Source organism: Nelumbo nucifera, chromosome 1, assembly GCF_055504915.1.
Source record: "Nelumbo nucifera cultivar China Antique chromosome 1, China Antique-T2T, whole genome shotgun sequence".
Classification (NCBI taxonomy): Eukaryota; Viridiplantae; Streptophyta; class Magnoliopsida; order Proteales; family Nelumbonaceae; genus Nelumbo; species Nelumbo nucifera.
The window spans coordinates 79,196,232-79,209,604 of NC_142649.1; the positions used below are offsets into that span (position 1 = coordinate 79,196,232).

At 40.6% G+C, this 13,373-nt stretch overlaps 1 protein-coding gene across 1 annotated transcript; it reads right to left on the reverse strand.

The window, feature by feature from the left end:
- Nucleotides 1-342: 342 nt before the first annotated feature.
- LOC104605640 (secretory carrier-associated membrane protein 3-like) lies at nucleotides 343-7,696 on the reverse strand. Its single transcript, XM_010270484.3, has 12 exons — nucleotides 7,271-7,696; nucleotides 4,856-4,972; nucleotides 4,675-4,737; nucleotides 3,867-3,900; nucleotides 3,618-3,740; nucleotides 2,534-2,596; nucleotides 2,339-2,432; nucleotides 1,879-1,924; nucleotides 1,721-1,788; nucleotides 1,272-1,320; nucleotides 871-936; nucleotides 343-748 (listed from the first exon to the last, which is right to left on the reverse strand). The coding sequence occupies exons 1-12, from the start codon at nucleotides 7,325-7,327 to the stop codon at nucleotides 662-664; spliced, it is 867 nt and encodes a 288-aa protein (XP_010268786.1). The 5' UTR covers nucleotides 7,328-7,696; the 3' UTR covers nucleotides 343-661.
- Between the last annotated feature and the right edge of the window lie 5,677 nt (nucleotides 7,697-13,373).

Genomic DNA, 13,373 nt, shown 5'->3' on the forward strand with positions numbered 1-13,373 from the left:
AAAATTGAACAAATATAACCAATAGAGTGATTGCCTGTGTCTTATTGAGGGCAAAAAATATTTTTATTTTTATTTTCTTTTGATTAAATTTATTTAAATGAACATTAGGGTCATACTATCATTTTCCACTATCATCTAATGAAAAATTGACTAAATCCATTACAAATTATAAATGATATTTTAGTAAAATACAAACTATAGTGTAAATTTTAATAAACACATGAAACTATAAGGGTGTTTTAGTAAATGACCATTTCTATTATTTAACTTTCGATTAACAAATCCTAAACATCGCATGGGTCCCCGCTAGTACCAACTAAAAAGGAGAATGTGGGGTAGAAATAAATCAACCACTCTAAAGAAGGGAGATTTAGATTGACAGTGAATCAAAGGCAGCAAGCATGTCAAAAAATGATTTGGAAGAAACCGCAATCTGCAATTCCTCCAATACAAAATCAAAGTTCACTCTTTGCAATACGTTCCTATCCACATTGAAATCCTCCAGTAAAATCCTAATCCTAAGAAACAAAAACAAACCAAAACAAGTTATGTAACATGTGGGAAAAGCCCGGGCCAGCACGAGATTTCTCCCTCTGCTCCCCCGTGGTCAAGGGCACAATGAATCCACAATATATGCATGCTTCATTCTAATTATGCTATGTCATATAGCTGCTCTCATGGCTCCTCTTGCAGCCTCACGCCTCATCTCTGCAGCTTTACCACTACCTCGGAAATACATGTATACTTGCTGCAAAAAAAAAAAAAAAAACAAAACAAAAACACAAAAAAAAACAAAAAAAAAAGGAAACACAATGATTAAGTGTGTTGACATAAGTGGAATTGGGGCTAGAGGTAATAAAGAAAATGGACCTGAATGACCCAGACGCTCATCAGTGATTCAATGGTAAATAATGCAAATCCAATGAAGTAGAAGACCTGCAAGTAAAAAAGCATACTGCTTAATAAGGTCAAGGATTCAAACCAGGAAAGATTCTATAATTTTGGCACTTGATGTTAGATGATAAAATCCAAGATTGACAACAAAGATCATAAAACCATGAAAGAACTATTGCAGAATCATCTGAATCACAATTCCAAATTATTTCAAATGACCAAAATTTTTAGCAAAATTATAATGTAAAAGCTCATAAATCCAAGTACTTATTTATTATTTATATATAGTCAAGAACGGCAGCTTAATTACTGTTGGGACTTCCTCTATAATACGTGCATAGTTAAGATAATCCACACCATAGAATACAAAAGCTTACCCCGACCAAAGCATTTCCACTGATAAGATCTATTGCGGGCAGGATACCTCTGTTTCACAGGATTACACAAGAAAATATCATTAGTAGGGTATAAAAGAAGATTCCAACGAGTCAATCTGTCCTTGTTCTTCGTGCCTCAACAGCATCCATTATTACAAGTAAATATTTATGTCTTAACAGCATCTACTATTATAAGACCATTTAGTTGACTTTCTCATTCTTCAGAAAACATGTAACAATTGTTTTTAACACTTGATGCAACATGTATGATTATGTGGAACTGCAACTAATTCATCAGCATGATAACCCCTCTCCCTATCTTTGGCCTTAAGAAATTACTATATTGGAAATTAGAAACCAACACATCTGCTGATAGCACCATAAATTTGTTTTGGCTAAATACTACTTTATATCTTAAAGGTCATCAAAATTCACAAGGGTGAACTTACGTGAGAGATTTCCCTTTGAAAATAATGGGGGGTGCAACAGCAGAAAAGATACAAAAACCAATGTGGACCTGTCATCATAAAATGAAGAATTATGAGTTAGGCATCCCGTGTGCAATTTGAAATGTAGAAAATTGATCCACAATAACAAAATAACTTACCAAGTAAAATAGGAAAAACCATCCAAACTTCAATGCACTATCGGTCCTGGAAAGAAAAAGATGGATTATTAGTGCTTGTGCTGTGATTACCTAAATATACCATTTCATATAATAACTCACCAAAAGGAAATTAAAAGCATAAAGTAAATAAGTTATGGAATATGCAGATGGACCATAAATATGGCCAACAAGGAAAAAAAACTAGGACGTCAATGACATAAAGCACATGAAATGCGATTCTCTGGACTACTCAAAACATGGTTAATATCTAAGGCCTATGCAATCGTCCAATCAGGCAAATTCTTAGCTAAGTAGTGGGTCGCACCAGGCTAAAACCCTTTTAACTTTAGAGCTAGTTATCTTACAGGCCTTACCTGTGCTTACAGGTTTCAGAGTTTTCATTTGGCTTAATGATATACATAAACATAAAGTCTCAGTTAAACATAGAACTAGTACGTACCTCATAGCACGATAAAGAGGACGGTACCAAAGCACATAGCCTCCTGGCACTCCTGTTATAAAATAGATAATAGATAGAAACCAAATTTTTACACCTACAAATATCCAAGATATAAGATCAAAGTCAGACAACATAAACTGATAAATATGATCCATAATAAAAAAATATGAAGTAGGTTTAACTTTCCAAACTAACCTTCTCCTTTAATCCAGGCCGTGGTAACTGCTACAATATTCCACAGAAGACAAGCAAACAACCCTGCACAACATCAAAAGTTCAATTATGTAAGTAGCCCTGTTTAACAGAAAAACCTTTATAAATTCAGGTTTTTTTTGAGCAATTCATATTAAAGCTAATCAGATGCATAACAACAAGAAATTCTTTTCTGTTTTATGGGTAACACAATTTTATTAAGAGAACAAGATACTATAGCTGAGGATCACTACAAATGGGGAGGACCTAGTGAAAGACCAATTAACCTCCCAAAATAAACCTAGCGAAAGACTTGAACCCACATTTTCACACTTGTCAGCCCAATATTTTACAATTACACCAAGCAATGACCTCCTAAGTAGAGATTCCAGAAGAAAACCCCCAAAAAATTCAAGTCAAATTACAAGAATAAAAAGCTCTATATTTTGATTCAAGAATCAAGAATCAAGAACCATATGAGATCCTATTATTAGTTGGAACCTAATATGCATTGTGTTACTTAGAAATCAAAAGAAAAATCAAAGGAACTTCCCAAATTATCACATTTCGAGCCTGTTGTAAAAATCAAACAACACCTTAACAGATGAACTCTTCACTCACATTTTTAGTTCAGTCCAGCCTCTATGCAATAGGACCGTTCAAAAGTTTAAATAATCAGAAGTTTGATATGTCATTTCGTAGTTTATTATCCTATTTAACTGAAAGCAGAACTTCCTTATGGTAAACTAATTAGAAGAAAGAAAAACGTTTGTAAATAGACCCGTTTTATGATCTAGCAGAAAGGATATTAGAGTTTCTACCCTTCAGGGTTTAAGAGGGGCAAACAAGTTTAGATCCAAAGAAAGGCCAGTTCTGCATGCTTTGGTTCTTCAACTATCAAGAGTAGTCAGCAGTGAAAGAGATGCCCTTTGTGCATATAATATCTATAAATAAACCCTTAAATATCTATGTAAAAATCAGTGCTCACTAACCAAGGGAATGTAAAGTCAGCTAATCTTCAATTTTTCTTCTGTGATAAATCCTTCAAAAATAGCTTGAAACATTTAAGAGAAAATATTGATGATACCTAACAATGATGTAAATGCAACATACTGCAACTTTTGTAGATGGAGTGGTATTTCATTTGCAATGTCATGATGAATAAGGGGGAAAAATGGCGGCCAGTTTTTCTCCTCTATAACAATTCCAGCTGTGAAACAAAATAGAGTATCCAAAAACTGTGGGTTAGAAAGAGTACTACCAAGATATCAGCCTCAGCAAATGCTAAATCATATATCAATTTTAAGTGTTACATATAGAATAGAGTGAGAAGTACCTCGTGCTATAGCATCCTCCCTTCTTTTAAGTTCCTGCAAATCATTGAAGAGCTTATTAGAGAAGAACTTTAATTATTTTACTGTGAAAATTTAAACAAAAGCTGAAACTTTTTCATTTGTACTTTTAAACAGCAGTACTTGGTGATACAACAAGATGAAAATTGTATAATCCAACGGAACCTCTCCAATTCATGCTCTCCTAATTACAGCTGACGATACCCCCAAGCGTGATCAACCATGCTACAGTTAAAGGTCCATCCATCTTCATGATATGAATCAACTTTGGTTATTAGTACTCTTCGCTGCTCTCGGAGTGCATTCAAAATTATAGGATGCGTGCATCCTTTTTAATGAAACAGAAAAGTGAAGCAACTCCCAAATGCATCCCCAGAAATGTTTATAACAGATATGAAAATGGTCAAATTGAATTAGCTTTGGAACTAAGAGCCACTTTCTTTAGAGGGAAAAACTGCCTTTCTAGAGTGCCCTCATGAGTCACAAACAAAGTGTAAAATGCAAACATTAATGATCATTAAAAGAACATATAGAGAGAAGCGATAAAAAAAAAAGAACATATAGAGATCGTTAAATTGTTTGACATATAAAGATCATTAGAACCACATATATACTACAGAAACAAGTATCCTTTTTAAAACAATAAATGAATGCAATTCATAACTTCATACAGAGACACCAAAACTAGTTAGAATTTCATTAGAAACAATGAAACTATAAAATATAAGTTTATTCATCAGTTCCATGAAATGTCCATGAATTCCATCAATTTGCAGTAACAGCAACAAATACCTGTTCCCTCTTCCTCAGTTCAGCCTCCTTAGCTTCAAGTTCCTTCTCCCTCCTTTTTAAATCCTAAATTTGCACCAAAAAAAAAAAAAAAACATTTGAGAAAATAAAATATATGCTTACAACAAGACAATACATAGCACACATGATATGATCTCTTCACCTTCCAGAAAGTTGCACTTACCTTTTCTGCATCAAGAGGAATATCAACTGTTGCACCACGGCCATAGCTGAAATCTGCAGGTTCAGGAGGAAGAGGTGAAAGCCTTGAATTTGTTGCAGAAGGAACATTTCCAGGACTCTGGATATCTCAGCAAGATAGTTATGTCAGACATTGACAGTAGAAGCCACAACAACAACAATAATGAGCAGACAAAAATTAGTGAATCATGCAAGAAAGCAAGTACATTGTCATTGAACTAAAAATGGGGTAATGATCATACAGCAAACTTATAGTATTAAAATAGAGGAGCCAACCTCAATCACTCAATGGAGAAACATACTTTGATAAATAAATTATCATAAGTGAACTCATGAGATAAATCAAACATACAAATGGATGTTCACATACATGCTATATGGAGCTAAAATAGAAGGCACTCTTCAGTCAGAGCAGCCATACCCATATTTTTCATAAAACATCAACCCAGATTCTTCTTTTGCAGTTAATTAGATAGGCATGACATGAGTAAATTTTTGAATAAAATGGAAAAGAAGAAAATAGTATAGGGAAAAGATTAGTGTTGGGAGGTTTAAAGTATATAAAAAAGGAAAGGGCATAAAAGGAATTAAGTGATTTTACTAGATAAAAGGGAAAATTCCATAAGGCATAATAGGAGTTAAAATATTTAATTAGACAAAAAGGTAGTTGACCATCAAGTTTCCTGCAATTCATTCTGTTTGTACAAGATATTTTTTTATAGATAAATTAATGCACTTCAAGGCAATTTGAAAGGATCAGTTTACTGTTGTAAAGGGCTCAGATATCACTTTACAGACTTCAATTTCAACTAGGAAACAAACTAGAAACAGCTCCTAACTGCTTTAAAACTAAAATAAATCAGTATGGATACTCAAAATATCAATAGCCCGTCCCCCTACCCATAACCCCACCCCCAACTTCTAACTGCTTGTCATTTTGACAACTCCTGTTGCAAAGGCCTGGTTCGTATTTCTTTTTCTATTATCATGTGATTTGTAATCATTTGAGATTTGATTGTCATTGATGCTCGGATTTATACGAGTTTCCCTAGTGTATCCATGCATATCTTAATTTTTCCACAGTATCATGTGTTTCCAGAAGATATCCCACTACGTCTACTAAAATCATCTTTCCAATGCTTTCGTGATACTGAACCTTGCCAGGCTCACACCTCACACTCCTAAAACTCGTGGTCACTTGTCACAGACAGTTTGCATTGACATTAATACAAAAGACCTCCTATAACAAGTCCATTCCACATTGTTCAGGATTTCAAATCCAACCTAACCTGCAAAATCCATTTCTATCTCTTTTCCACCATTACAAATCAGCCTATCCATCAGCTTCAACCTCATCTACCAGAACTATATCAAGCATGAGAGCACCAAACTTTAAACCATGATATCACAAATTGACAATGCGAAACAATGAGAGGTTAATGAGATCTAAATGTCCTTAGGAAACTTGACTGATCAGTCTAAGAAATTCCAACAGTATAGTCATCCTATTTACTAATTTTTTTCCAAAAAAAAAAAGCAATTAACGATACCCAGATATATTTGCAGGGATGCTTTTACTTTCTATCCAACACCTTGTCTAGCTGTCCTTATATCTAGGTAACAAACTGCATCACATGACCATTTCCTAAGCCATTATTGAATAACATGAATCAACAAAATGAAGGGTAGCCATGAATTCAAAATGTTCTGCAGATTCCAAAAGCGCATTACAACTCCTGCATAGATGGGGGATCATGATTCAAGCAATGGGTTCTATAGCCATGCAGCATTCTATAGTTTCCTGAGAATTATTCTTTCTAGTTGTTACGAGAATAAAATTTACCCAGCTGAGGTCATCACGTGGGCTGTTTTCCAAGTTATACAAACACAAGGAGTTAAAATTAACAGGAAGTAAAAGGAAAAGGTAAGCAAGCAGAAACAACCTTCTTAAGCGATATAAAGACCAACCAATGATAACTAAAACCAATGCATCCATTTAGAGATTTATTGGTTACAGATGAGATGGACTAAATCCCATGAGCACCTCAAAATGCATAAAGAAATCATTATGCAAATCGTAAATGTGAATTTTCATACCATTACTTCATTCAACAGATAAAACCAAACACGGCAACCCGATCTTTGAGAATTCAGGCGAACAAACACAAAATCCACCCTATTTTTCTTCTATGGTCGAAATGTAAACATATATGAAAGAAATCACAGGAAATAGAACAAATGAAACATCCAGAAAGGTAAGGTGCCAACTTATCGAGTCCAATGAATTCGAATTTCACAAACAGAATCAAAACATATAAAAGAACCAAAAAGAAGTGCAGAATAGAAAGAAAAGATAAGGAAAAAAACGATAAGCCAAAGACCGTTGTTACCAACTTACCGCGAACGGATTGACATCTTCCTCCTCGAAAGGATTTGGATCATAACGGCCGGCCATTAGAGGAGATACTTAGAAAACAATCACCGATGTTGGAAAACAAAACTGAAGGTCTGGAGATTCAAAAGAGCGAAAGAAACAATTCTAAGATCAGATTTACAAACTATGGCCTCTTCTGATCCTTTCCCAGGTAACAAAATGAGAAGGAGATGGAGAGAAATATGAGGAAAGATTTGATTTCGGTCGTCACTACGCTTTGGAAATGGAATGGTCCGAATGGATGATTTTCCTTTTGTTCTGTGTGAATTTGTTTTTTGTTTTCTTTTTAGATGTAAGAAAAAAATAAAATAAGAAGAGGAGAACCGGGAAAATCCCAACTGTTCGCGGGAGAAGAAGAAGAAGCCCAAATTCTACAAGCCTCGAGTCTCAAGTCTCATGTGACCCTTCTCCTTTATATGAGAGGCTCAGGCAGCTTATGTGATCAGCTGCATCTGTTATCACAAATTTACAGCAAAATATTCCAATCGGACGATGGTTTTAATGACAAAAGGTCAAATACAACGAAAAGATGCCATTTGATTGGAACGTAAAGGTGAAGATTCCGATAGAATGAATGTTGTGCAGAGTCTGTTTGTTGGTCTTAGGAAAGGAAAATATTTGGTAACGCAGGTGTCGTAGTTTGTATGTAGACCCATTAATATTTGAATAATGAAGTGAATGACGAGAAGTGGGGTTGCTTTTGAACACGAGAACGACTTGACTTAACGAGGTCGAGGTGTGTGATATTGTGTATGTTGACCATTTGTTTGCGTGAGACATGAATTGGGCTTCTAGAATAATCCAGATATACAGAGCTCTATGTCCGCTTTTAACAAATCCAAAACGAAAACGAAAACAGGGCTCACGTTCAATGTAGGGCCCATGACCCAATTCCCAACAATATAGCTGCGAACCCATTTTAGTGATTAGAGATTAGTCTGGTTTGGTTGCCGCTAACTGCTATTATTTGATTCGGACCGTTTAACCTCAAGCGATGTGTTGTCGGGCGACGGTCGAATTAGGATAGGTATCCTAATTCGATCCGATTAGACCAGTTCATGGGGCCGGGTGGCCCAACGGCCCCCGGCCGGGCTTGAACATGTTTATAGGCCTGTGGGCTTAAACTTGGGCCAAAAAGCCTAGCTCGCAATAAATTTGAGCCGGGCTCAGGTTTTGTTAAAATAGTCCGGCCCGAACCCGGCCCGACCTAAAATTAGATTTAAAACGGGTTATGTGATTATGTCCATTTGAATAAATTTTTTTATTTAAGAATGTAAAATTGTGTTTTAAAACGTAAAAGAAAGGGAAAAAAACCATCTTGTAGGCCCATTGTTCATTTAAATAGGAAAAGAATATATTTGAATTTTTAATTCTAATTTGAATAGGGAAAATTGTAATTTTTTTTATTAAGTCGGGCTTCGGGCTCGGGCTCGGGCTTCGGGCTTTTTATCAGGGTCGGGCTCAGGCTCGGGCTCAAGTTATAGGCTCGTTGGTTGAGCTGGGCTCGGGCTCGAGCCTAGCGTATTTCCATTAATGATGAGTAAAAGCCCGGCCCGACCCAGCCCATGAACAGGTCTAGATCCCATATGCAAAACATAGATTCGAATTCCACTCCTTTACAAATCAGGATATTTGATTCGAATCCAATTGGATTGAAAATTTAAGTAAATATATATAAAATTAGCATAGATTTATAAAAAGTAAATGTAAGATAATTGATGTTGTTCAATCTAAGGTAGTGCATGAATTGAGGAAAACAACTAGATAGTCTTTGCTGGCAAGGCAGAGCCGAGCTACAAGGACGAGGTCGCACTTCAAGACTTGTGATCAAGGAAGAAGAAGTTAGAGGCCCGAGGAGTTATCCCCGGGTAAGTACTCTGACGCTCAAGTCAGTAAGAGGTGGTAAGCGGTCAGGCCGAACTATAAGAATGCTGGTCCGAGCTAAGTAGCAGTGTAGGTCTCAGAAGTTGGGATCCCTTACCTCGAGCATGGAATACCTTTTTATAGTCGAAGATCCGTGTTCTGGTCGAATTGGGCTTTTAGGGTAGTTGGAATGAGGTTAGCCGCTGAGGCTTTCGGATAGAGTCTCGTTCCCCAGCGGAGTCGTCTTCCTTATTCCTCCTTATATGTAGTTGTGCTCATCCATGTGACGTGTAGTTGACGTGGCTGAAAGGATAAGATGGGGGGCCACAATAATAGCGTAGCTCGGCTGAGCTATGCCAACGTGGTCGAGCTAGGCCGACGTGGCCAAGCTATGCCAACATGGCCGAGCTAGGGTGACGTGGCCAGGCGATAGCTAGGCAGTCATGTGTTTCATAGGGCCAGCTCAGCCATGACCCAAACACCACCCCCCCAAGTTCTGAAATCGAGGAATGAAGTAGTCCAATTCGTTCTTCGGTTAAGGAACTTCCAAGTTGATGTCTGGATGAGTGTCTAGCCCCTTTAGTGTTCCCCGGCGCCTGTCACAATCTTGAGAACCAAGCAACATGGAATGTGGCCGAGGAATCTTCCCATCGCCGGCAGTAGAACTCTAAGAGCTCTAACTTCGAAGTCTGAACACCACTCCCCCAATTCTAGAGCCGAGGAGGGGGAGTGCTTGGTCCGAAGTGTTGCACGATTGCATAGCTCGACAGAGAGCCGAAGTGTCGAACTGAGTTTCAAGGTCCGTCCTCCTAGTAGAGCAGAGGAAAGGCTCTGATTCCATGTGGAAGTCGAGCTTCTATGCCGTGGTCACTGTGATGCTCGACCATGGTGCGCCGAGCTTTGGAGTTGGGTCCGAATCTCAGAGTTGAGGCAACTGTGATGCTCGACCATGATGTGTCGAGCTTCCGAAGTCGGGGCTTAGCTCGGTCGTATGCCAAGGAAAGGCTTTTTGCTGCCGGTCGGAGGCTAAGCTTCGGAGTTGAGGTCATCGTGATGCTCGGCCATGGTGCGTCGAGCTACAGGGTCGGGGCCTTTAGCGGTGCTGAGCTGCGGAAATGAGGCCATTGCGATGCTTGGCTATGACTTGCCGAGTTTCGAAGCTGGGGGCCTCGCAGGTGCCAAGCTATTGCGATGCTCGGTTGCGGCTTGCCGAGCTTCAAAGTTGGGGGCCTCGCAGGTGCTGAGCTATTGTAATGCTTGGTTGTGGTCTATAAGTTTCGAAGTTGGGGGTATGCTCTTCGGCTAAGGAACTTGTACTTGAAATTTCGAGATCCGAGAACCACTCCCCAGTTCTGAAGTCGAAGAGTGGGATGCTCGACTGGAGCAGAGCGATGCCTCCTTTGTTGTTGGGCGTCCTGAGGAAACCAGGGGAACTAGTTGACCTAGTGGGCCTGGGCAAACCTCAAGCACCTGGGTCAATGGTTGGACCACTACCACGGGGTGGATTGGAGCAATTAATGCCCTAGCCGTCACTTTTCAAGGCCGTCGCTTCGATTTCCGAAGCTTTGCATATGCAGTAACAGTTGAGTCAATTGGTCTTCCTGAGCTTTGTCAGGGCGTCGCTTGATCTTTACCGTAGATCTAACGTCGATTCGCATTCCTGTGGGCTATAAGAAGGGGTGGAGGGGTATTTCCCCCTTTCCATTTGTGAGAGGAGTTGCTGGGATAGCTCGGTTGGGTGTTGTTAGCGTTGCTCAACACTTTGTTTTAATTCCTCGGCTTCAAGCTCGATAAGATGTTTTCCTCATCTTCCCATTCTTCTTCCGCTTCTTGCTCTTTTGGTTCTAGTGGGTCCAATTACAAGTCCGAGGTTGGGGTTTTCGAGGATGCCGAGGTTGAGGAGGTTGAGGTTGGTCCTTCTAGTGTAGAAGCTGAGCTTCCGTTGTAGGTTGGTCGCCGGTTTGGGACCACACCCTGCGCATTGAACCTCAAGGACATGGCTCGGATCCGAGCTATGTATGACATCCCTGAGGACTTCCAAATGAAGTGCCCACAACACGGTGAGATGGCAACCGATGCTCGACCCGACGAACTTTGTGTGTACGAGAACAGTCTGGAAGTTGGGCTAAGGTTTCCTGTGAACGAAGGGGTTGCCGAGGTACTTGCATGGTTCCGAGTACTACCAGTGCAGCTACTGCTGAATTCCTTTAGGTTTTTGGTTGGCCTTCTATCCTATTGCGTCGTCCGTGACATCGAGTTGACCCTGGGTATGGTGAGCTTCCTTCTTCAGCTCAAACCTCACCAGTAGGGCTATTACTATTTCTCGACTAGGAAGAACGTCAAAGTGCTGGTCAGGGCTCCTTCCTCTGTGAAGCACTAGAAAGAGACTTTCTTCTTTGTCCACTGTCCTAGGGGCCTCCCTTTCCCGGCCGTGCTACGAGAGCTGAGAACAAGAGTGCCCCAACCTCAATGGTCCGCGCTTACTTAGGAGGAAAGGTCGGCCCTAAGCATGATCTACGAGATAGACGTAACTGTGTATACATGCTCGGAGATGCTGATGCTCGGTAGGCTGATGTGTCGGGTGGTTGGTCTATCCTTTTCGTTGTTGTATCTGCCTATACTTTCTTTGCTTCTTTGTTCTTGTACTTATTGTCGTGCTTCCATGATGCAGGTGTAGAAATGGCAAGTGAAGAGGAGATCGTACGCCGAATGAAGGAGAATTGCCAGAGGCAGAACCAGGTTGGCATGGTACCGTAGGTCCGTGCTGAGGTAGTTCCTCCTCCGAGGTCTTCCGAGAGGGCGCCTCGCTGGCAGAAGAGATCTCGGCAACGGGGGAATGACAACGAGGACGTAGTGGTTGTGGAACCCGGGGAAGCTTGCTAGACGACTTTCCCTACGCAAGTCGAAGTGGGGAAGAGCAACTCGGACATCCATGTGCCATGCTGGACAATTCATAGTCGAGACAGGCTAGAGACTCCCGAAGTTCCCGAGTAGCTACTCCACAGGATGATGACGACCTACATCACTGAAGAGGCTGGGAGTACTTGGAGCAGCACATTAGAGTGCACACTTATCCGGGCTGCGGCTCAGGTAAGTTCATACTTAAGTGACTTTGTTGTTTTAAGTGTGTTTCCTCGTACTAACAATGCTTCTTGTGTCCACAGAACGCATGCTCAGCCATTGTTGTGGTTGATCGCCTTCGTGAGTTGCGATGGTGGTATGAGAAGGAGCATTCCGAGTACCTACAGCTGAAGGCGCAATTGGCTGAGTTACAAGCGACTAGGGAGCGATCTGCTGCACTAGAGAAGGAGGTGGCCGAGCTGAAGGCTCGGTTGGTCGAGCAAGTAGAGTTGGTATGTGGCTTGAAGAACGAGATCACCGAACTAAAGGCAAAGAGGGAACGACTGGAGCAAGAGGCTATCGAGGAGGTAGTGGTGTGGTACAAGAACTCAGTGGAACTTCGGTAGGACATGGATCAGTATGCTTCGGCTTTCTACAAAGCAGGTTTCAACGTCTTCCGACGAAGAGCACTACGCCACTATCCCGAGCTTTCCAATGTTGCGCAGACTTGGGAGGCCTATGACGATGAAACGCCCCTGGCCTTGGTTGAGCTTGTTGATGAGGAAGGCGGAGGCGGCGATGCTGAAGATGGCCACCAACTTCCCTTCCGCGGATTAAACTATTGTCGGTCCCTTCTTTTATCTTTTGTTGCTTCTGTAATGGCTCAGTATGTCGAGCTTTCACTTAATGTACTGGCTACTTTAACTTAATGAAATTTTCTGGTTCTAGACTTGTGTGCAACTTATTATTATTACTATTTTTATTTTGTTTCCTCAGTCTTGCCTTGGCCGAGGTTTGGGTTGGCCGAGATCTTCAGCCTCCTATTGGTGAAGCGGGAGTGCATTCCGAGCTCTTGTCTTTGGGATGCTCAGCTTCCGGTCTCAGGGGGCCTTTGGGGCCCTTCAAGGGCTAGTTGATTATTGACTAGCTCTGTCTGACTTAGTCGGTAGGCGAGTGGAGTTTGGTTGATCGTCCTCAGGCCCTGAGGGGTGGGGACGTTCTTCTCTGCTTTAGGCTTAGGTCGTTCTAAGGTCAGCCGAGTCAAGCATGTCGGATATACGCTACCGAGCTATGCATCGTGGGCTCAAGCCATTCAGAGGTTAGCCGAGTCAGGTAGGTTAGCAATACGCTGCTGAGCTATGCG

Excerpts from the sequence above, each read along its gene's own strand:
- LOC104605640 (XM_010270484.3), bottom strand. The coding sequence starts at position 7,327 with ATGGCCGGCCGTTATGATCCAAATCCTTTCGAGGAGGAAGATGTCAAT. Across the intron at positions 4,738-4,855 it reads TTCCTCTTGATGCAGAAAAG|GATTTAAAAAGGAGGGAGAA; the intron begins GTAAGTGCAACT and ends GTGCAAATTTAG. Across the intron at positions 1,789-1,878 it reads GGTTTTTCCTATTTTACTTG|GTCCACATTGGTTTTTGTAT; the intron begins GTAAGTTATTTT and ends TTATGATGACAG.